The 25,456-nt window shown below is 38.9% G+C and overlaps 1 protein-coding gene across 1 annotated transcript in view; it reads right to left on the reverse strand.

Annotated features, from left to right (window-relative positions):
• The window catches only part of CTNNA2 (catenin alpha 2), a 1,364,056-nt gene that overhangs the window by 109,034 nt on the left and 1,229,566 nt on the right, over positions 1-25,456 (reverse strand). The window contains exon 13 of the mRNA XM_027846144.1: positions 4,061-4,212. Coding sequence (XP_027701945.1) covers positions 4,061-4,212 — 152 coding nt within the window. The remainder of the gene's footprint in view (positions 1-4,060; positions 4,213-25,456) is intronic.

Consider the following 25,456-nt stretch of genomic DNA (forward strand, 5'->3'; position numbering starts at 1 on the left):
TAGTCCCAGAGTATTCTACTAGCATATTCTATTGTTTTCTTGGTGTTTGAGAGTTCTAAACACACACACATACACAAACATACACACTGACCAAGACCGATGCATTCTCACCTGGCCTGGGATGATGTTAGTGAAGATGATAATGGCTCTAACAGAATGCAGTTTATTCCCCTAGATATACTCTGGACTCCTTCACAATACAAACTCAAATGCTGCAAAACAGCCCAGAATGCTATGATTTCAGCAATTTTCCATGAAGACACTAAATCTATCCCTATAAATTCCAATTTTCAGCTGAAGAGCTGTCCAGAGATTTGCTTAACCCCTTGAATGACTGTTGGCTGGGAATGAGCAGAGACCGCTGAGGGCTTAAGCGGCTTCATTCTCCACCCAGAGCTACCCTCAGTTCTTAATGGCTCCATTCAGGATGAGGAAAGTGATAAATAGACCATTAGCTCTAAAAATCCTTACTTTCTTTCATGGAACATAAGATGCAGGCAGGATAAGAGCTAGACTATTGCATCTGATTTGGGAGAGAAGTAAATGGGAAGAGCATAGGAATTGTGGGCCCTAACCCTAACACAGCTCTGCTATTATCCCAGTGTCGAATGGGCCAAGTTGTCTCCTATCATGAGTGTTAATTCCCTCATTGGTAACATAAAGACCAATTTTCTTTTTGCCAATATAATAAAAATGACAATTCTCTTAAAGTTAATGTACAGTTTGAATGCAATACAAATCAAACTATCAAAGCAATACTTTCCAGAACTCAATAACACAATAACAAAAGTCATTTGAAGAAATGAGCAAGTATTTCTAGATTTCAATTTTGCATTCTGTAATATGGGGGAAATTATCACATAATCTAGAGATAAAAGAGACTTAAGCAGCTACATATTCCAACTCATAATGGGAAAAAATCCATACCATAGTGTAATATAATGTGCTGGGAGGATGACATGAAAGACTGGTCAGGGAACAGAATTAATAGCTTACAAGTCTGTAGTGATATACAGTTCATAAAGCCCCTTACCAATAACAACCTTGTGAGGTAGGTATCACATGCTTATTATCCCCATTTTATAGATAGAGAAACTGAGGTCCAACAGACCATTAGAGACAAAATAATTCAGTCCCTTTATTTGGAGAGAAGAATGAGGATTGGGCAAATATAATATAAGTTCTTCATGAGTAGAGATTCTTTCATCCACTGCATTTGTATCTCTGGTGCCAAGCATAATGCCTCATCCATAGCAGGTTCTTAATAAATACTTGCTTATTGGTTAATTAAGTGATACACCCAAAGGTGCCCAGGCAGTACATGGCAGAACCAGGATTTCTACCCAGGTCACAAGGCTATAGATTCAGAGCCAAAAATAATTGTATTAGGAGTCCCAGTGTATAGAGAGCCAAGCTGAGAGTCAGGAAGACCTGAATTCAAATCCCATCTCAGACACTTACTAGATATGTGACTCTGGGCATGGCACTTAACTTTTGTTTACCTCAGTTTCCTCATCTGTAAAATGAAAATAATAGCACCCACTTCCCAGGGTTGCTGTAAGGATCAAATGAAATAATGTTTGTGAAGTGTTTTGAACAGTGCCTGGTATGTAATAGGTGCTATATAAATTTTGGCCATTATTTCTACTACTAGTAGTAGTAGTAGTAGTAGTAGTAGTAGTAGTAATAGAACTACTACTACTAGCACCACCACTACCACCATTACTGCTACTATTATTGCTACTATTACCACTATTATTCCTCCCTCCTCCTCCTCCTCCTACTACTACTACTACCACCACCACTACCAATACTACTGCTATTATTGCTACTATTACTACCATTACTACTAGTGCTGCTGCTGCTGCTGCAGCTGCTACTCCTCCTAACTTCTCATTTGAGAGATGAGAAACTAAGGGCCATAGTTAAGTGACCTACAATATCAAAAGACAGGATTTGAGTGCAGAACTTACTGACTCCAAGTCTGGCATTATCTTTGGACAAACTACTTCTCATGAAGGCACTAAGTGCCTGGAATAGAAAGAAGGGGTAGTAATCATGAGGGCAAGAGGAAGGAAGGGTAAAAATATGAGAACTAAAGATAAACTTTCCTGGCAAAAAACAATTTCTCCCAGGCCTGGCCCTGATTCTATCACTGAACAGTCATAATCAGCCCTGTGTGATTGCCTAGACAACTGGTGCCGATTGAAATGTCAAGCCAAATTTCACAAGGGCCTCACAATTCCTGATTTCCCTATCTCCTTTCCATGTTTTCACTTCTTCTCTGTAACTCCCTTGTGCTGGTGGTGAATAATGGTCATTGACGAGCAATCACGCACTGCCTCTGTCTCCCTTTGCCTCTTCCCCTCCCCCCCCACACAATGAAGTCAAAGTCCCATTCCAAGAAGTGAGGTGGGGGTTCCTTAAGGCACAGTGTGGTACACCCCTGCTTAAAAGGGTGGATTTTATCCCACTGAGAATCTTATTACAAGCAGTGTGCTACATTTGAAAGTATCACCTGGCAAGGAATCACAATACCTGAGTTCCAGGCTCGATTCTGTCACTAAGTATCTGCATGTACCTAAACAGATGACAAAGGCTATGGTATTTTGCTGCCTCAGTTTTCTCATCCATCCAGTGGGGCTAATAATACCTTTTTCTGCCTACTTCATGGGATTTGAATGTGACCACCAATGAATGAATAAATGAATGAATGAAAAAACACAACTTGTTACGGACTATGTGCTAAAGACACATATAGAAAAGTGATAATAATGGACATTTCTATGGTCCTTTAAGGTTTGTAAGGCGCTTTGCCCACATCACTGCATTTCATTTGAATATTGCACCAAACCTGTGAGGTAAGTGCTAGTACTGGAAAAAAAAAGAGGAAACTGAGGCTCAAGGAATTTATTTAGTCATGGTCATACAGTTAATATGTCAGAAATTGGATTTGAACTTAGTACTCTACTGGCTGCTCACAAGAGCATTGAATTTGAAGTAAGGAAGGCCCTTAGAAGTTATTTTGTTCCAGCTCCGCATTTGCAAATGAGGAAACTGAGGCACAGTGTGGCTAAGTGATTTCCTCCAGCTCACACAAGTATAAATATCAGAGGCATGATTTGAATCCAGGTCCCTTAACTCCCATCTAGTCTCCTTTCTACTTTGCCATAATCCATGATATTTCTACTATGGTATGTTATCTCTCCCTAGATAAGAACCTAAGGAAGTGTGGTAAGACAGATAGAGAATGGACTTAGAGACATTTAGACCAGGATTCAACTCCCACCTTAGACATTTAAAATCTGTGGGATCCTGGGCAAGTCACTTAATCTCTTTGGCCTAGCTTCCCCATCTTTAAAATGAGGGGACTGGATTCAAAGACTTCTAAGGTCCCTTCAGCTCTACATCTATGAGCCTCCCCCCCCACCCCAGTGATCACTGCAAAATATTCAAAATACCTTTGGAAGGTTAAAACATTCTTTCCAGGTATAAAGGATTAGGGCATTTAGAGCCTCATGAGCCTGAATGGAAAGTAGAGATTACTTAGAGCCTTACAAAGACTCTTTCTCCAAGAGATATTTGGTGGAGGCAGGGAGGCTGGGGGGCTCCATTCAGAAAACTCTCACCATACTCGGAAAAGAATCCTAATCCTATGGGATCTTTGGGAAAAGTAATGATGCAGAAGTTATGAAGAGGCCAATCTCTGGCCCAAAGGCAGGAGGAGCTGTGCAGGAGAATAGCAGATGAGACCAGGGCAGAGATCACCATTGAGTGCAGGGCCTGAAATGAACGCCCAGGAATGCAAGGTACCACTTTCCTACTAAGCTCTGGGGTAAACTCTCTGGCACCTCGGCTTTTCCCATTCATTGGAAAGCAGCTAACGGCCATCATTGACCACAAATCTGAGAAACTATCCAACTGGCATTCATTTCAGAACATACACACATTCGAAAAGGTTAAAAAGTTTAACTAAAAAGTGGGTTAACTCTTTCAGTCCTAAATGGGGCTAATCACCTTCTGTTCACTTCCATCTCTGTTCTCCCAGCGGCTTACATACCCGAATCATGAGAACGGCTTTCCTGATGTCTCGGACTCCATCATACACCAGGCGGGAGGCATCAATGAACTCATTCTCTTCAAAAGGCTGAGGCACATTGGCACTCAAAGCTTCAATGGCCACCTCCACTTGTTCAGCAAATCGTGGCATAACTAAATGTAAATCAAACAACAAAAAACAATGAGATTATAGTTTTTTTTTTTTTTCCTTCCTGTATTGGTTCCAATATCCTGCAGGGAAAGAACAACCTTAGAACATCTTGATTCTTCAGCCCAAAGAGGGAGGTGAAGGGTCAAAGCTGCCAGGTCTTAGAGTTTGCACATCTGACTCATTTCTCAGAATTAATTTTAAAGCATGCATTAACAAAAACTTGAACATGGTCCCATACGTTCAATGAGTTCACATCAGAGATCCTAAGGACATGCTTGCCAAAACCAAACAGAGAGGCGTCTTTCTTTCCAGTCTTAAAATCAACTATTAGTGATTCTTTCCTTGATTGGCATCCCTGAAGGAATGATTTCATGTTACTGGATAAACCAGATAAATCATCCTAAGCAATCGTTCACACATAAGTATGAATACATTTATAGATTCCTTTGCTTGTTGAAGGTTTTGATCAGGTAAAGAGGCAGAAATTGTAGGAATTGGTTATTGGGATATGTGGCTAAAGGAAATCACCTTAGGAAAAAGGGAAAGAAATGGAAAGCAAAACACAGTCAAAATTTTACCTCCTTAACAATTTTGCTGGGGAAACAGCCTTATCTTGAATTTAGACAAGTTTCTACATGTACGTATCCATTTTGCTGGAAGTCAAACACCACTTCTGTAGAAGGTCTTTCTTATTCTTCCTCCCACTCTGACCCTTCCCCTACTCACAGCCACTAGTTTCTTCACCACTAAGGTTACTTCATATCTCATTTGTATGTACTTTGTAAATATCTATTTAGGTACATTGTCTCTCCCACTAGAATGTAAGTTTCTTGAAGACAGGAAAGGCTTCCTTATTTTCTTTATATCCCTAAAACTTAGCACAATGCCTGATTCATGGAAAGCATCTGAAAGTTCTTGTTGATTGATTTATTGCTTCATTTATACCCAAGTATATTTGCTTATGAAATCTTGGTCTTGAGTTCAAAGAAAGATGTGGAATACATAGAACACTTCACTACCAAATCTACCCCTTTCTTCATACATGCATACATATATATATATATATATACACATACATCTCATATATATAATATATATATATATAAAATTTCCCACTCAAAAACACCCAAACATTTCAATCTCTTAGGTGTTACTTCAGATCAACCGATCCCCAGAGTAAATGGAAGCCTGGAGGCATCCATTTGCTTACAAGGACAATAAAATGGAAACATCACTCATCAGTTTCCATTTCTGAGCTCTCTGGGATGATTCATGTGCATCCTCTCACCTATCCCTACCCTGGATATTTTAACATTTATTTTCTGCTGTGGAGAGAGAACTATGATGGGTTTACTCCACTCACTAGGGCAGAGCCTTGTAGAGAAATGACTCATTTCTGAATCCATTTCTACCCATAAAAATCCACAAATGGGGGCAGAGAAGGAGAATTGTGCTCTTTTAATGGGCAAAGGGACCATGATTCTTGATTCTGACTGACAGACTACAAACAAAGCATTCCCTTTTCCTTGAGTGGAGTAAGGATGATCCAAACAATGGTCTACACTACATGTGTTCATGCTTTGGTTCTGCTTAAGGAGATGTACCAGGGAAGGGGATGAAGAAGGACTTTACTTTTGCTGGTGTGGATCAGAAAAAGTCAATTATCCACACTAGAGAATGAAATCTAGATAAACCTCACTTAAACACATCATCAGAAAATGAGCCATTGCATGACCCCATTCTGAGGCCTGGAGCCTACTCCGTTGGTGTGGCAAGACTCCTTTTTAACTTCAGTGATTTGGGATGAACATTATTGGAAACTGGACTTTGTGGCCCTTTGTATCCTCCATGCCAACACTGCATGATAGTAAGGCAATATGGTACAATAACGAAACATCTGGTCTTGGAGGCAAAAAATACTCAGTTAAAATATTGCTTCTGATGCTTATTAGTTGCATGTCCTTACTAAAATCACTTAACTTCTCTTAGCCTCAGGGTTCTCACCTATAAAATGGGGATATCCATAATCTCTACCTCAAAGGACTGTTATACAGTAAACATGATATAACGTATGTCGACCACTATATAAACCTCGAACTGCAAAACAACATTAGGGATTCATCCTGTGACTTCATTGATATGGTAAAGTCCCAGGTGGGGAAACTCCCTCTACTAATGGAGCTTTATAACTTCCCTTTAATTTAAGAATCTCTGGAGAGCTTTCTAGAGTAGGGGTGTTGAACACATGGCCCACAATACTTCTGAATATGACTCATACCAGGTTAAAATGTAGATCCTATCAGATTTTAATGTTTGATGTATTAAATATATATATATATATGAATGTGCATTTATATAAATATACACAAAATATATGTATTTAAGTATGTAGTTATATACACAAACTTGTGTATATGTGTATGTGTGTAGATAAACATATGTGTATATGTGTATATACACGTGCATATATACACACACCCATATCTATATACACATATACATGTACATATATATACATATATGTATGTGTATATGTATAAGTGCATTGTATATATGTGTTTATATATGTATGTTTATATGCATGTGAATATATATACATATACATATATATATTTTCCCAAGTCAATATATAACCTTCAGGAATTATAGTGGATGGTTTAATGCCCCCATTTCTAACTACATTTAGAACCATTAGTATAGATTACTAAGATGTTATATAATTTTCCAGGATCATACAGCCAATGTGCTGGAGAGATGGCTTTAACCCAGGTCTTCCAAGAAACAAGCCTGTCTCTCTATCTAATCTTCAAAGTGCAATATATTGATGAGTTATTATTTGTATTAATAATAACTGATGTCATCATCATCATCATTATTATTATTATTTTGACTGAGAAAGTGACTTCCCTTCTCCAAGGTTTCCTTTACTCATCTATAAAATAAAGGCTCAGGACAAGAGCTCTTAGATCTCTTTCCAACTCTAAATCTATGATCTAATGAGGCTTTTACACTATATCAATAATAAGAATAAGTATAACAATGACAAGTAATAGCTAACATTTATATAGCACTTTAAGACTTTCAGAGCACTTCACATCTATGAGATGGGGATAATAACGCTTTCCCTGCTTACCTCACATGGTAGTTATGAGGCTGAAAGGTTAGCATTTACAAGGGCTAGCCAGAAAGAGCTAACAGTTATTATGATGACTCCTTTTCCTGACTCAGGGGTTTCATGATGTTATTTTCCATGATTGTACTGGGCTGTAGCCCAGTGATGCCCTGGAGGATGTCTGTCTACCTAGGCTCTGAATAGCCCCAGCCTGGTGTAGCTAGATTTATTCTAACTCTCTTTTTCTTCCTCTTCCCTCCCTGTGAGGCTGATTGCCATTAGCATGTTTGCTTCAGGCAGCACCATAGGCCGTTGGGTGTTTCCAGCTCCGTAGATGTGAGCCTCTTATCACAGCCACTAGGTTCTATTATTGTGGGGCTTAAATAAAATAAGGTCCATAAAGCATACTGTATACTTTAAAGTGGTGATATGAATATCTGCAGCTTCCTTGGTTGTAGCACAGCTCTGCCATGTTTGCCAGCTGTCTTTCCATTCCTGATAAACTTACTTAAGAATCATAATAGCATGTATTGAGGCAACTAGGTGGCTGAGTATTGAGGCTGAGTAGATAATTGCTGGCCCTGGAGTCAGAGAGATATGAGTTTAAATCTAGCCTCAGACACTTACTTTCTGTATGACTCTTGGTAAGTCATTTCCCCTTTTTTCCAGACACAATTTCCTTATTTCTAAAATGAAGATCATAAAAGTATCTACTTTACAGGGTTGTTCTGACGAGCAAATGATATAATACATGTAAAGTGTTTTACAAACCTTAAAGCACTATGTGAATGCTAGTTAGTATTATGTTATTATTGTTTGGTCATGTCCTACTCTCTGTGACTCCATTAGGGGTTTTCTTAGCAAAGATACTGAAGTGGTTTGCCATTTCCTTTTCCAGCTCATTTTATAGATGAGGAAACTGAGGAGAACAGAGTTGAATGACTTGGCCAGAGTCACACAGCTAGTAAGTGTCTAAAGCAAGATTTGAACTCAGGAAGATGTGGCTTCCTGACTCCAGAACTGGCCCTCTATCCACTGTGCTACCTATCTGCCCAATTATTATTATAGTACATGAAAAGATTGCAGAGGCAGTTTCAGATGGATTTGAGTTCAAATCCTGCCTTTGATGCTTACTACATTATGTATCAGATCAGGGGGTTGGCCTAGATAGGTTCTGTGGTCCCCTTGAGACCTAGGTTCTCTTTCAATACTATCTTGCACCTCTCCAATGCAGTAAGCCTCAGTTTTCTCTCTAATTGTTACTCTCCATCCCTGGACACATAAGATAGATGACTGTCTTCCGCAATGACTATGACTCCTTGTCTCTCTACTGTTCTAAATCTACCCACATTCTGAACCAAATCTGGAAGACATCACGTTTCCCTTGGCAAACTTGCTCCTCTCACTGCTTGAGAAAACTCAGGGAGATGCTGGCAGATCAGATGATCCCTGGGAGTAGCAGAGTTGATTGGATGAACACATATTGCTTTACAAGAAATTCATCAGAATATACAAACACAGAGAGTATCTTCGGGTTTCTGCCATGTGGGAAATTCCTGTACCAATATTTATTGTCAGCTCATGTTCCACCTCCTATAGGAAGCTTTTCCTGATCCCCTTAACTGCTAGTAAGCTCCTTTCTTCTCCCATATTCCCTTATGTTTATTTTGTATAACCTATGTATATAATGTATGTTTATGCTGTCTCTCTCAGTAGAGTGAAAACTTCTTGAAGGGAAGAGCTCTTTAATTTTTGTCTTTTTTTTTGTCCCCAGGGCTTGGAAGAGAGCAAATTATTTAAAAACTTAACGTTGGTTGACTAACCGTCTGGGGGAGAAGGTTGAAGCACATGAAAGTTAAGTGACTTACCAGAGGTCATACAGCTTGTGAGTGTCAGAATGGATCAGCTCTTCATTTAAATCCGATAGGCATTTAGTGAGTACCTACTGTTTGGCAGGCATTGTGACAGGTGTTGAGGACAAATTAAGAAATTTCAAATTGAAATGGATCCTATCCTTCTGGAGATTTCATTCTACATGAGGAAATAACATACTCAGGAATAAGCTCATCTAAAATACATACAGATTAAATACATCAGATTTTCTGGAGGATTGTAAAGTAGTTTGATCCCAGAAGGCAAATGACTACAGGTGAGCAGGGAAGGCCTGTAGGATGACTGGGCTTCTAAGCTCAGCCTAAAAGGGCACTGGGAAATCAGTGAGGCAGACTGAAGGAGGCAGAGAATTCCAGACATTGGGTGATGCTTGTACAAAGGCAACAGGGCAGAAGAAAGAATATCTTCAGGAACAGCAGGTGAGCCAATTTGACTAGAATGTCAAGTGCATGATGGGGGAAAAAAAGGTGAAATCAGTCTTGAAAGTCAAGTTGGAGGCAGACTGTGACAGGTTTTAAATATCAAACAAGAATTTGAATTTTATCTTAGAGGTAGCAGGAAGCTACTGAAGTTTTTCTTTTCTTTCTTTTTTTTTTAATAGGGAGTGACATGGTCTGTCCTGTCCGTGCGGAATGTCAATGTGTCACCAGTTGGCAGCATGGTTTGGAAAGATACTAGAAGCTGAGAGACTAATTAGGAGATGACATCAGTAATACAGAAGAAAAGAGATTGAGAACCTATGATCCCATGGCCTTATGGCCATCGACACCATTAATTGACTAGCTAGATTTGTTTATTTAGTCCATGAATATTTGGAGACTGTTTTCTGGCCCTATTTAGTTACTCCAGTAAACAAAAAGAAAAATGTGACCTGATCCTTACTTATAAGGCTTTTTCAATATAATAGTGAAATAAGATTTGTTGTTGGTGTTGAGGTGCAGCTAGATGGTATAGTAAATAAAGTACTGGGACTGGAATAAGGAAGACCTGAGTTCAAATCTGGCTTCAACACTTGTTAGCTTATGACCCTATGCAAATCACTTAACTCTGTTTGCCTCAGTTTCTTCATCTGTAAAATGAACTGGAGAAGGAAATGGCAAACCACTCTAGTATCTTTGGTAAGAAAAACCCAAATGGGGTCATGAAGAGTTGGACACACTCAGTGACAACAACAAACAAGAAATGTAAAATAAGATATGTACACATATTCTAGCTAATGCCCCTAATACTCCCATATCTATGATGCAAATAGTACTTGGCATATTCTGAACAAGCCAGAAGAGAGATACAAAGTCATAAATATGTCCAGACCCAGAAGGAATCTCAGATTACACTGAGTCCAACCTTATTTTATAGGGTCAGATAGATTAAATGATTTGGCAAGGATCACATGAGCACTACTTATCAGACAGAAACTTACAGAGACAGAGAAAAGATGTAAGGGCAGAGAGACGTGTAACAGATTAGAAAGGACACTAGGCTTTGAAATAAGGAGCCTTGGCTTCTTGGCTCAACTGTGCCACAAACTTGCTGACCTAAGATAAGTCTCTTCTTATTTTTGGGCCTCTGTTTTCTGTTTTCTAAAATGAAAGAGTAGCTTTGGTTCTGATGCAAAGGGCAGAAATAAGAGAGATGGGAAGAAGTTTGATGGGATTCTTGTTCGGGCAATGATTGGACTATATGGCATAACTCTGAGATCCTTTGATGATATAATAATGTCTTTTGCCCTCCTTTTCTCTTTCCTACTCTTAGACATAGGTTACCATCATGAAGCCTGAATATCTGGTCCTCAAAATGAGCTAGTCCAGGAGGTTCTGACACTTGTTCTTACTCTTCAGATTCATAATCCTTTGGTTTGCCATGTTGTGCATCCCTTGCCCCTTCTACTAATGACATACATTTCCTATATTTCCCAGATCTGGGTTTCATTGGGTGGGGATATTCTCTTCGCCAACACAAAGTATGAGCCCTCTGTGGTTTAGTGGATGGCCTTCATGGATTGCTGAAGCCTACCTTCCTGAGATGAGCCCCCTAGGAGTTTAGCTCATGTGGTCTTTGCACACCAGAAATTCCATCACCAGACCCCTTACTCAAAGCTTCTCCAATTTGGTAGGACCAACAATACCTTGCATTTTTCTGGTACCCTTTGAAAGAGCCCAGGGCCATGCCCACATGGAAATGAGAAACTAGAGTGGAATTTGAGTGGATTCTTAGGATACATATGGGCAATTAGATGCCACAGACTCATCTTCATGAATTCAAATCTAGTCTCATACACTTATTAGCTATGTGACCCCAGGCAAGTCACTTAACCCTATTTGCCTCAGTTTTCTTATTTGTGTCATGCCCTGGAGAAATAAATGGCAAACCACTCCAGTATCTTTGCCAAGAAAATGCCAAAGGGGGTCCCAAAGTGTAGGACATGATTGAAGGGACTGGACAAGAACAACAGTAACAACCACATTAGGACAAATAAAACTTTGTATGTAAATGTGAAAATAAGTGAATTTTGATGCTTTAGGGAAATATGTTCATTTTTCTATCCAAGGTAATAACTCACCCCACAAAAACTGAACACATGAAAAGCAAGATCACATTGTTGTAGTCTCAAAGTGCTTCTCATAGACAACTGCTACAGCCCTGCTAATTAGGACAAAACTGAGCCCTGCATTCACGATTCACACATTATATATTAACACCATCTCTGATATGGAATTATAAAAATAACAACTTCTGTCTGTATTTCTGAAATACATCCAAAATGCAAATAACATGTATTTTACCATTGTTCATTGGCTGAGCTGGCTCGATCTTGCTTATTTTTAGTCAGGCATAATTAATAATAATAACAGAAACAATAATAATCTATAATAATGACATCAAAGACAATGGGGCTTAATGGTTAAAGAGCTGGCCTTGGAAGCAGGAAGACCTGGGGTCAAGTTCTACCTCAAACACATATTATATGACACTTTGCAAGTTGCTTCATCCCTGAGTGTCATGGTTGCCAACTCAGTAAAACTATATGTTATAGAGAGAGTCCTGAGCAACAATGGTAGGGGATTTCCCTCTTCCAGGAATCACCTCTATCAACAAAATCTGAGGTACAGTCCCTCCAAGAGGAGAAAAAGAAGGAAGGAGAAGATGACAATCGTAATTTTTAATATTGTAATTATTATAAGACATGGTATTTATATAATGTTTAAATTCACACAAAATGATCCCCTCACTGAAAATAAAACAATAACAAAAAAGCCATATTAGATTGATCGTGTATTTCTAATTATCCCCATCTTAAAAATGAAGATAACACCAACTCAAGTACCTTGTCCCCAGTTATAGATATTTAAGTGGCTGGACTATGGTTTGAACCAAGGTCTTCTGCTGTCAAGTCCAATGCTCTTTTTTTTTTTTTAGGACTCATGAATCCTTAATCACATGTGAAGAGGAGATGAGTAGCAGAAATAAAAAAAAAAAAAACAAATTTAAGCTGATTTTAATGAAACTCAATGTTATATGGAGCCCTCTTAGATGTGGGGAGTTGATTCATTGCTACATTCACAAAGCCTTTGACTATGAGGTGAGCAAAGTTTCCTACATTGAAAGTTTCCTACTTCCTATTCCAAAGTTGAGATTTGATTTTTTAGGGAGAGATCTGTCAGGGTTCCCAAACTTTATAGTTGCTCCTTGGAGTGGTGGTGGTGGTTGTGACTATGGTACAAGAAGTAAGGAACTGGAGCTGTCCCCTCAGTTGGGAAAACAGCAAATATTCATTTATTACTTCCTCTGTGCTGGCACCTCCATGAAAATCCTACCTTAGTACTTTGTTGTGGAGTATAAGTGACTTTGGGTTCTTGACGGCCATATAAGTGGGTCTAAATTTTGGAAGATCTCACCATGATATCATACAATTATAGGATTTTAAGCTAGAAAAGATCACAGAGGCCATTGAATCCCAATATTCTCTCCATTTCTTGCAGATGAGAAAAATGAGTCACTGAGGTTAAAAGACTTTCCCAGGATCACACAACTAGCAATTATCTGAAGCAAGATTTGAATGCAGGTCCTACTGAATCTAATTCCAGCAGATCCATCATACTGGTTTTCATTAGGAGCCCAGCAATATACTACATACCATTTTTTATGAGGACTTCTGTTCTAAAGAATCATGTCCAACACCTCATGACTCCACTTGGGGTTTTCTTGGCAAAGATGCTAGATTGGTTTCCCATTTCCTTCTCCAGATCATTTTAGAGATGAAGAACTGAGGTAAAAAGATTTAATTGACTTGCCCACAGTCACACAGCTAATAAGTATCTAAGGCCAGATCTGAACTCAGGTCTTCCTGACTCCAGGCCCAGCGCTCTAGCCACTGTGCCACCTAGACTGTTATTGCTAAAATGGGAGAGACTTATCACAAGGTTAGGCCAAGAATGATGAGATTTTTAGCTATAGACCCTCAAGTGGATCATTTTCCAAGGCAGAGAGTGGTTGCTATCTCTGTTGGTGGAAGATATACCCACACTGGTAAAGTCGCAGAGCCTTATAATCTCAGGATCATTGTACAACCTTCTAAAACCAAGAAGGATAAGTCCAACCCCTCTTGGATGCTATAACCTTTCCACCACTTCAAAACAATGAGCACAACCCTCTCTGAGCTGCATTGTCTCTGTATCATCGATATCATCAATATCATCTTTCAAGTCCTCTTCATAGTAGCTAATGAGGTTGTCAGGGTGAAAAATGTGGAAAGAAAACCAAGGAGAAGAGAATGTTTGAAATAGATGTCCCATGGCATAGTTGGAACTAGAAGGAATCTGAGAAATCTCAGGAAACCTCAGAAATCCCCTTGGGCAGTATCTCTGACTGATGGTGAGCTGTCCTGTACTAAAATGCTTCCCACAGAACAGAACAACTAAAGTTACTACAGAAACCAGATATCAATTTGAAAATCTTTCATAAAAAGAAAAGTTCCCATTACTTCAGTATCAGGAAATTCCCTGATTGATGCTTTATTTGAGATAACTCATTCCTTCACATGTCTTCACATGAACGTTAGGTGGAGTTACAACTACACAAACCTCAAATTGATGATGGGAGCCAAGAAATGGCTGGAGAAAAAAAAAAAGAGAATTTTCCTGTTAGGAAATGATGAACTACCACTTCACCTACATAGTCTGCTTTGATTTCTCAGCAGGAAATGATTTCTTCTGAAGACAGCTTCATTTGGACTTATTCTATTGTAATTTGCATTACAGGTATCAAGGTGTTCTACCCTCCTCTAGAGTTTATACAGAACAAGGGTGATCCTCAGAAATTGAGATGTGAATTTGCCCCTTTCTGTGACCCTTGTTCTTTGGAAAATTCCAGGGATCCCTGTTGGTACTACCTAAGCTTCCTAAGTGAGTTCTTTTTCAATGGGGATATTCTAGACCCTGGCATAATGAGTTCACTTCACATAGTAGGTGCTTAATAAGTATTTGCTAAAGGAACTTTGGAATTATTCTTAAGCTTCTAGGTACAATTATCATTAAGCAAATCTATGTAGTCTTTTACTTAGAAAAGACTGCTCACACAAAAGATTTCCTTGTCACCATTTACTTAGGATAAGGAGTTAATCCAAACTGAAGCTATTCTAAAATTCAAAGACCTTGAACTGCAGACAATTGCATTGACCTGAACCAAAAAGGGCAGAGGCAGAATCATGTAAGCTGAGATGGGGATTTAGCAGTGTTCTCCATGGTAACTAGAGAAGCAAAGAATCAAAGTGATGCATGAAATTGCTTCAAGAACTGTGTTCAAGAAATGCTTTGAGGCTGATTTTAGTCCCAGCTCCAGCTTCTGTGAGCCCCTGGAGATGTCTGAAACACAAACAAAGGGGCCAGATGAAAAGGAGAGGGAAAAACAAGGCAGTAGGAAGAAGGAAGAAAAAGGAAAAAAAGGTAGAAGGGAGGGAGGGAGAGGGATAGAAAGATCAGAGAGGAAATAAAGAGGGAGGGAGGAGAGATGAAGGGATAGGAGAGAGAACTGGAAAGTGTGGAAAGCATCAAAGACAGGGAGGAAAAAAGAGGTGTGGGAGAGGCTGAAGGAGGGGGAAGAGCAAGGGGGCAAAGACAGGGCGGAAGAGGGAGGAAGGGAACAGGGAGAAAGAGGGAAACCATAGCAAAATAGAAAAAGAATAAAGAAGAAGGAGGAAGGAGGGAGACAGGCAGTGTGAATGTGTTTGCTGAGACTCATTAAACTTTGAAATAAGAGATGTTACTTTCTTATATTTCAATCCTCCTCCCCAGACACTCCAAGCCTTTATGCTGTCCACTGGTTGCTGAGAAATCCCCTGGCAGTGATCCTGGCTCCTGAACCTACCTTTCCTCTCTCCTTTCATTAAAACATACAGGTTCTGCATCCCCTTCTCTCTACATCCCATTCTCTGTTATCCATCTAGAAAATCTCTTCAGATTTTCTTAATAAACTGAATAGTTAATGTTTAACTCCTTCCAGCAAGGAGTCACAACGTATATGAAAAAGAACAGGAATGGGGGTCAGGGGAATGGAATAGCTATCCTGGCTCTATAGCTGAACATTGTATTATCGTGGCTAAGTCCTTCACTTTATTCCTCAGTTGTTGTTATTGCTGTTTATTTGTAAAATCAGAGATTTAAACAAAATGATATCGAATAACCTTTCCAGCTATAAAATGTTACATATCTTACCTATTCGGATATAGATTTTGAAAAGACTTCCTATAATATCAGCAACCAATAGGAGTTTCGTACTCCCTGATATTTCAGCTATGGGAAAGGGCTACACAGTGTCGGGAGATAGTTTAGGAAAGAAGAAGGCTTTGGGATCCAACAACCCAAACACCCTCTCTGTCTATAAATAAGGTCAAACCTATGAGCAGATCAGAAAAAATCTCAATCCCACTGATGAGTTTCCTGAATTGGGGTCCCAACAAATAATTCTCTTACTGGTTCCATATTCTAGAAGCACATTTATGAGAACCAGTATTTACCAAAATAGTTCCATTTAACAATATGCTCAGTAGATATTAGGCAAATGAGCCATATGCTGACATGTTGTTCAGAAATTTCAGTCATGTCTGACTCTTTGTGACCCCTCTTTGGAGTTTTCTTGGCAAAGATACTAGAGTGGTTTGCCATTTCTTGCTCCGTCTCTTGTTATAGATGAGGAAACTGAAACAAATAGGGTTGACTGGTCCATATAGCTAATAAGCATCTGAGATCAGATTTAAACTCAGGTCTTCTTGACTTCAAAGGCTGATACTCCAGTGCACCGCCTAACTATCCCATATGCTGATATAAATGAAACTAAATGGTGCAATAGATAGAAAACTTGACCTGAAGTCAGAGAAATCTGAATTCCAGTCCAGCCTCAGAAATTTACTAGCTTGATGGCCCTAAGCCAGTTACTTCAATTATGTACATTTCAGTTTCCTCAACTGTAAATAAATAAATAAATAAATAAAAATGGAGATAATAACTTTATCCCCGGGGTTGTTGTGAGCATCAAATGAGATAATATTTGTAAAGGTATTAGCACACTTTTTGGAACTTAGTAGACACTTAATAAATGCTCATTCCATCCCTCCCTTAACCCCTTCCTTTAATGGTCATGTTTCCTATCAAGGTTACTATTCCTTCCACTATGCAGATCACAATTCATTTATCCCTGCCTGTCCTGTGTCAATCATTCACGTCCTTCCAAAAGAGCATTCATAGGCAATTCTTCATGTTCTCTTCACACTGTCTCACTGTTGGTAGAGCCTACAGACAGTCTTTCAGTTGTCTCTGACTCTAAATACATGACAGATCCATTTTTCCCAGTCATACATTTATTTACCCAATGAAATCCTTTATATCACTTATCTCTCATAATTTCCACTTTCATAATGTACTACAGTCTCCTCTCCCCCACAGCCCTTCAACATTGTTCTTTGGGTGATTTTTTTTATTTTAAATCTATTTCTCAGTCATATTAGGGTTCACCATCTTATTCATTCTTATTAGTATGGATCTTAATGCCATCATTATAATGTACGAATTCACAAAGCATCTGTGAGTTGGATAGTTTGGGAAACACTGAGTAGGAAAACTCCTTCAATGAACCACAATAATAAACCATGCGGTACATCACATGTTCAGATTGACCTAGTTAATAAAGGTAAGAGATGGGATATGAAAGCAGGCCTTTCTGACTTCAAGCCTAGACCATTGTACAGCATTTAAAAAGACAAATTATGATACATTGACAAAAAGTAATATCTTCATTTGAATTGAAAGAAAAGTTTAAACACTCAAACACATATACATATATATTAATATCTTCACATGTATGTATTTATATATATGTATATACAGACACACATATATACAGGGAGATTGATATACATAGATATTAACATAATGATTGTATAGAATATTTTCAGTGCAAACTAATTCCTGTTTTTTCCTTCTCTCAAAGATATCTAACATCAATAGTATTATAGAAGCATGTTATCATACATTCAGGAGCATATTATTTCAAATCAATATAAAAATGTCAGAACAATACAGTTCAGAAATTAGAGGTCTTGAATTGGTTAACATTACACATGAAAGAATTACAGAATGATAAAATTTTTAATTTTTTAGAGACCATGAAGCTTATCACCTTCACTTCCCTGGCCCTAGGCAACTCAGAGCAACCTCAGATCCCTCCTGCCCCCACAGAGAACAGGTTTCCTCTTCAGAGATTCACTATCCCATAAACATAAGGAATGAGGCACATCTCCTCAGGACCACAGCTTGGCTTGCTGGCCTGGAAATAGACACCCACTCATAACATAGGGTAGGCCAGTAGAATACATGGGTGGAGTTCCTTGGCAAAACAATCCAACATTATCTCATTTACTCTAACTCAAACTAAAGGCTTTGCTCTGCCAGAACCTTCCCAGGGTAAGGTGGGAAGCAATGAGTTTAAGAATAGCCAGTGCAGAGGAGGTGGAACCAAGATGGCAGAATAAAGGCAGGGTCTTGCCTAAGCTTTTCCCCAAATCCCTCCAAATGCTTTTAAATAATGACTCTAAACAAATTATAGAGTGGCAGAACCCACAAAAAGAAAGAGTGAAGCAATTTTCCAGCCCAGGACAGCTTGGAATGTCAGCAAGAAAGGTCTATTGCACCTCGATGAGAGTAGAGCATAGTCCAATGCAGGCCACACCAGCATAATCCTGGCCCCAGAAAACCAGAAGCAGGTCTCAGGACCCACTGAATCAAGAGCTGTTTATGGAGCTCTCAGTCCACGTTCAGTAAGGGGGTAGGACAACTGGCCAGAAGGAGATTACAGGGGTCTCTTTGGCAGCACTGAGGCAGGACTCTATGGCTTTGCCCATCCTTGGATCTGGGTCACAGTCCTAAGAGGCATTTCCAGTGTGAGGAGAAGTAATAATCAGAGCATGTGGCCACAGTGGAGTGCAGAACCTCCTCACGGTTCTAGGGCAGAAAAGAGTGCTTATGGTCACTCATAGACCAGAGCACAGACCAGGAGTGGAGGAAGCACACCTCTCCTTAGATCGTAGTGCCTTGGAAGAACTGATAACTTATAGGTCCCTAGAAGTATTTCTGAAATAGGCTGCACAAGGGGCAGAGCCAAGATGGTGGACTAAAAGCAGTGACTTGCTTGAGCTCTTCCCCAAACCCCTCCAAATAACTGTAAAAAAATGGCTCTAAACAAATTCTAAAGCCACAGAACCCACAAAAAGACAGAGCAAAACAAATTTCCAACCCAAAACAACCTGGACAGTTGCTTGCAAAGGTCTATCGCACCAGGCTAGGAGAGGAATGCAGTTCAGCGTGGTCCCGCAGGCAAAGACCACATCTCAGTGAACCTAGAGCAGGCCTCAGAGGACTGAATCACAGGTAACTGTGGTGGTTTCCAGACTTCTCAAGCCACAATGCAGAGAGAACTTAGAAGGTCAGTAGGAAAAGTCTGTTACTGCACTAAGAGAGAAACTTGGTCTCAGCCCCAGTCCTGGCTCAGCCCCAGCCCCACCCAGCCCCAGGGTGGTGACTGTTTCTGGAGCTCTAGGCCCATAGACAGAGAGGGAATCTGGTGGCTGATGAGAGGGAGTTTGCAGTTATCTCTTTCCTGGTGCTGAGACGGGAATCTCTTGCTTTGCCCATGCGTGGTTCTGGGTTACAGTTCTGGGTGGTGATCCTGGGATGAGAAGGAGTACTGACATGGTGGAGCTTGTAGTGGTGGTGGAGATGGAATTCTCCTCACAGTTCCAAGGCAGAGAAGAGTGATTGTGGTCACTCATAGACCAGAGCACAGGCCAGGAAAGGAGTAAACACCTCACCCCTTATCATACCACCTTAGAAGAACTGAAAATTTGCAGGTCCCTAGAAGTATCTCTGAAAACAGCTGCTGTGAAATAGCTCATTGAAAAAAAAATCTGACCTATCTAGGAAAGATAATTTAAACATTATTGGACTACCTAAAAGCCATGATCAAAAAAATAAGAAAAGGACTCTAGACGTCATCTTTCAAGTAAATATTAAGGAAAACTGCCCTGGTATTCTAGAACCAGAGGGTAAAATGGACATTAAAAGAATCCACTGATTACCTCCTAAAAGAGATAACAAAATGGAATCTTCTAGGAATATTATAGCCAAATTTCAAAGCTCCCAAGACAAAGAGAAAGTATTGCAAGCAGCCAGAAATGGTTCAAATATTGTGGAGCCATAGCCAGGATAACACAAGATTTAGCAGCTTCTACATTAAAGGACCAGAGGACTTGGAATACAATGTTCCAGAAGGCAAAGGAGCTAGGATTATAACCAAAAATTACCTACCTAGCAAAACTGAGTATAATCCTTCAGGGGAAGAAATGAATATTCAAGAAAAATAGAAGACTTTTATGCATTCTTGATGAAAAAAAAAAACAGAGGTGAAGAGAAAAAAGAAATTGTCTTTCAAATACAAGGCTCAAGACATGCATAAAAAGGAAAACAGGAAAAGGAAATTATAAATGACTTAATAAGATCAAACTGGTTATATTCCAACATGGGAAGTTGATACTTATAACTCATAAGAACTTTCTCATTATTAGGGCAGACAGAAGGAATATAGGGCATAGGTGTGAGTTGTGTGAGATGTGAGTTGAATATGAAGGGATGATATCTGAAAAAAAAATTAAAGGGTGAGAGAAGAATGTACTGGGAGAAAGGGAAAGAGAGAGATCGAATGGGATAAATTGTCTCACATAAAAGAGGTAAGAAAAAGCTTTTGTAGTAGAGAGGGAGAGGGAAGACATGAGGGGGAGTGAGTGAACCTTACACTCATCAGCATTGGCTCAGAGAAGGAATAACATACACACTGAATTGGATATAGAAATCTATCTTATCCTATAGGAAAGTAGGAGGGGAAGGGGATAAGAGAAGGTGGTGAGAGAAGGGAAGGCATTTGGGGGAGTAGTCAGAAGTAAAACACTTTTGAGGAGGGGCAGGGTTAAAGAAGGGGGAGAATATAATAAACAGAGGGGTTAATAGGATGGAGGAAAATACAATTAGCAATAGTGATGGTGGGAAAAATTTTGAAACAAGTTTGACTGATAAAGGCCTTATTTCTCAAACATACAGAGAATTGTCAAATTTATAAAAATAAGAGCCATTCCCTAATTGATAAATGATCAAGAGATATAAACATTTTTCAAATGAGGTAATCAAAGCTATATATAGCCATATGAAAAAAATACTCTAAATCACTTTTGATTGGAGAAATCCAAATTAAAACTATTCTGAGGTACTACTTCATACCTATTAGATTGGCTAATAGGACAGAAAAGGAAAAAGATAAATGTTGGAGGGGATGTGGGAAAAATGAGACATTAATGCGCTGTTGGTATAGTTGTGATCTGATTCAACCATTCTGTAGCGCAATTTGGAACTATGTCTAAAGGGCTATAAAACCATGCATACACTTTGACATAGCAATACCACTACTAGGTCTGTATTCCAAAAGAGATTTTTTTTTAAAAAGGAAAAAGACTTATAAGTACAAACACACATACACACACACACACACACACACACAAACACACATGTGTGTGTGTATCAGCTCTTTTCTGGTGGCACAGAATTTGAAATTGAGGGGATGCCTATCAATTGGGGAATGGTTGAACAAATTGTGGTATGTGATTATGATAGAATACTATTGTGCTATAAGAAATGATGAGCAGGATGCTCTCAGAAAAAAAAAACTTGGAAAGACTTACATGAGCTGATGCAAAGTGAAATGTTCTGTGTACAAAGTAAGAGACATATTGTAAAATAATCAGCTCTGAATGACTTAGCTATTCTCAGCAATACAGTGATCCAAGACAACTTTGAAGGACTTATGATGAAAAATGCTATACATCCCAAGAGAAAGAACTGATTGTGTTTGAATACAGATTGAAGAATACATTTCTTCTTTATTTTTTTTCTCGAGGTTCTTTCCCCCTTTGATCCATGTTTTCTTTCACAACATGACTATTATGGAAATGTTTTGCATGACTACACATGTATAACATATTGAATTGCTTACCTTCTTAATGGGGAGGGGAGGGGTGGGAGGATAGGAGGGAATTTAGAATTCAAAGTTTTAAAAACAAATGCTAAAAATTGTTGTAACATGTAACTAGGAAAAATAAAATACTAAATAAATAAAAAAGATAAAGGATATGAAAAAGAATAGCCAGTGCAAAAGAGTTCTCCATATTGGTATTTACACTAAGAATTGCATAGATGCTTTCAGATAAGAGAGGTGGTTCCTTTATTAGCATAGCTGCAGCTGTGTGTATGGGCGGCCACTGACAAGGTCTGTGGCTATGTTCAGGAGCACATGTGTCTCTTTGCAGCTGATAAATAGCCCAGAAGACACTGTGACAGTTCTAAGAGATGTTATCTCATCCAAGCCAAAGTTAGGGTCAGTATCTAGACCACATTCAAGCCCAAAGGTGCTCCTGGGAAAGCCTCAGGCACAGATGGAGGAGAAAGAAGAAAAGAGGAAGAAAACAAGACAATGTCAGAATAGGAATCAGCAGATCATAGGATCACCAGTGTGGAAGGAACCTCACAATCCACATAGTACAGGCTCAAGCAGAGATCCCTCTTGCAACATTCAGTTCAACAAATAGTTTAGGAGTTGGTTTTGTGTAAGGCACTATCCAAGGTACTGAATTAGAACTTCAACTTTACTGATATCCCTGACTCTGCTGCCTGAAAGCTTTCAACCAGATGCCCAGTGTTTTCAGGTACTAACCAAGGTAATACTATGAAAAGTTATAAGGTCGGGCCTGGAAGGTTGGTTGGATCCAAGGATAGTACCGGTGGATCTTCATGCAGATCAAAGTGAATTATGTACTATTCTCCAAGATTTTAACCTCTATCTGGATACTGCCACCCCTCCCATAAGAGCAAGTATGGGCCATGACATAGGCTTGCAATGAGAGTCTTCCATGATGCAGGCTGGACTTTTTTGGACCAGGGGGTAATGAAAGGTTTGTCTGCACTTTTCCTCTCAATTTAGGGAGATGAACAAAATATCAAATTAATCACACAAAATTGGAGTTGGTTGTTGGTTGATTTCTTCAAAGTTACACAAAGTTAAATGTTAAAGGGTGAATTTGAATCCTTATTTTCTTAACTTCATATCCAGCATTCTCATGCAGTATGCCACACTGCCTCTTAGAAGTCATTATCAAACCTCAATGATGACCTTGATGATCAAGGGAAGGGATGTCTTCTGCTGCTCCATTTACAGGAGAACAGAAAGGATCTGAATTCCTCAAATGTGTCCATACAATTTCCTTTTTTCAGTTCTCCATGGGTGTTTTTGTCCCCTGTAGTGTGAAGAATCTTTGTCTTTAAGCTTCCTCTAACTTTGGTGGCATTAGATCATTCCTACCACTTCCAGCAGTCAGACTCTCTAATCTCTTGGAAAAGATGGAGAGGGGTAGGCTACATGATTAAATAGGAGGATTCAAAATTGGATTAAGTGTAGGACCACGAGGATAGTCCATTCATAGGCCTGTAATTACTTGGAAGGTGGTCTACAGTAGAGTGCCTCAGGCATCAATGCTCAGCTCTGTGCTGAACAGAGTGTTTGTCACATTTCCAAAGACACAATGCAGGGAGAGATAGCTAATATGGTGGAAGGGAGCACATTTCACAGATCAAAACAATCTTGACATGCTAGAAATCTGGGCCAAATCTAATATCACGCAGTGTACAGACTGAAGAAGTCCAAAGGGACCATCATTTTACCACTAAGATCATAATTATTTTTTTGACTGCAATGAAAACTTTTGTCTCACATTAACCACATGACACAATAAGTCCTTCAGATTATTTTTTTTTCAAAAATGCAATCTAACCACACTGAAGCCTTATTGGGTGTATGAAATCAAGTTTTGGAACCTCAGTTAGACTTTACTTTTATCGCTATTAAAGTCATTTCCTTTGATGAGGAAACAGGGACTCAGAGATTACGTGTCTCATTCATAGTCACAGTAATGATTAAAAGATTCTAAGCTATAAAGAGTATTAGAAATTACATTGATGAATCTTATCATTTTCCTTTTTTAATTTATATTTTCCAATAAGCAAAAATCTGCCATCTCACCAACCCAACACAATCCCTTTACCACTTGAGAACTAAAGAAAATCAAATCCTGTTAAAAATGCCTATACTCAGCCAAAACAAATTTCCACTATGGTTCCTCCCCCACCTCCATAAAAAAGTTTCATTTCGAATTCTAAGTTCTTTTCCTTTCTATCAGGAGGTGGGTAACATGTTTAATTTTTGGTCCTCTGGAATCATGCTTGGTCATTACCCTTGTAAGAATCTTTATTAAGCATTGTTTGTCTTTACTATATTGTATTATTATTCAAATTGTTTTCTAGGTTCTGTTCATTTTACTTGCAACCAAGTCATGAAAGTCTTCCCAGGTTTCTCTGATACCATCCATTTCATCATTTCTTTCAACACAGTAGTATTCTACCACATTTACATACCATAACTTGTTCATTCTTTCCCCAGTTCATGAGCACTTCCTCTGAGTTCCTCCCTTTTTTATTAACAAGATAACTATATATGTTTTTTACAAACTTAGAGTTTATCTTGCTTAGAACTACTTCCTCACTGAATGGACCTTCCCTCTAATCCCCTCTGTCCCTTTCTTCCCTTTCCCTCCCATTTCTTTGTAGAAGAAATGTATTCCCATCCCCAATTGTTTGTGATTTCTTTCTTGCTTTAACTAGCTTAGTTGACAGTGAAGTTGATGCTTTAGATGTTCCTCTCACCCTCTCTTCATTGTATTGCTGTCTTCTTCTGCACTCTAATTATGTAAGACAATTTCCCTTAAGCTTCCATTCCCTTCCCCTCTCATTTCTCTTCCTTTTTCTTTCCATTCTTCTCTTAAGATCATTGAGAACAGAACCATTCCCAGGCCTTGTCTAGTTAGACTTTCTCTCTGACCCCTGATCATGATTTGGCTCAGAGGGGACAGATTAATCTTCTCAAAATATTAGAATTTAAGCATTTTATCCTTGTTTAATCGATTATCTTTTTTTTCCTGTTTATTTGTTATGTCTTTCTTAACTCCTGTATTTGAACTTCAAAGTTCCTACTTAGTTCTAGGCAACAGGAATGCTTAGAAGTCCTCTGTTTCTTCAAAGATCTATTTTCCCACATGTAACATGATATTCAATTTTCCTGAGTAAGTTATTTTTGGTTTTAAGTACATCTCTTTTACTTTCAGAATGGCATAGTCTAAGATTTCTCCTTTTTTATAGTCATGGCTGCTAAGTCACCGGAATGTGATTCCTCAGGTGCTTGCAATATTTTTTCCCATAAGTCTCATGTCTACCTCCTGCCATCTTCCACCTTTGTGACTTTGCTCAGTTTGTTCTTCCATGCCTGGGATGCTCTCTCCTTACTTCCATCTTGTGGATTGTCTAGCTACATGCAAATTCATCCCATCTTTTATCTTGTACAAAAGCCACCTCTTGATACCATCCTCATTCAGTTGTTAGGAATCCCCACCTACTGGAATTATTTTGTATTCATTTTGAATATATTCATGTTCATGTATCTGTAGATGTAGTGTTCCTCCTTTTTCTGATAGAAAGTATGTTCTTTGATATTAGAGACCTTTCTTTCTTTCTTTCTTTCTTTCTTTCTTTCTTTCTTTCTTTCTT

The sequence above is a fragment of the Vombatus ursinus genome, unplaced genomic scaffold (genome assembly GCF_900497805.2).
Source record: "Vombatus ursinus unplaced genomic scaffold, bare-nosed wombat genome assembly UNPS02015066.1, whole genome shotgun sequence".
NCBI lineage: Eukaryota > Metazoa > Chordata > Mammalia > Diprotodontia > Vombatidae > Vombatus > Vombatus ursinus.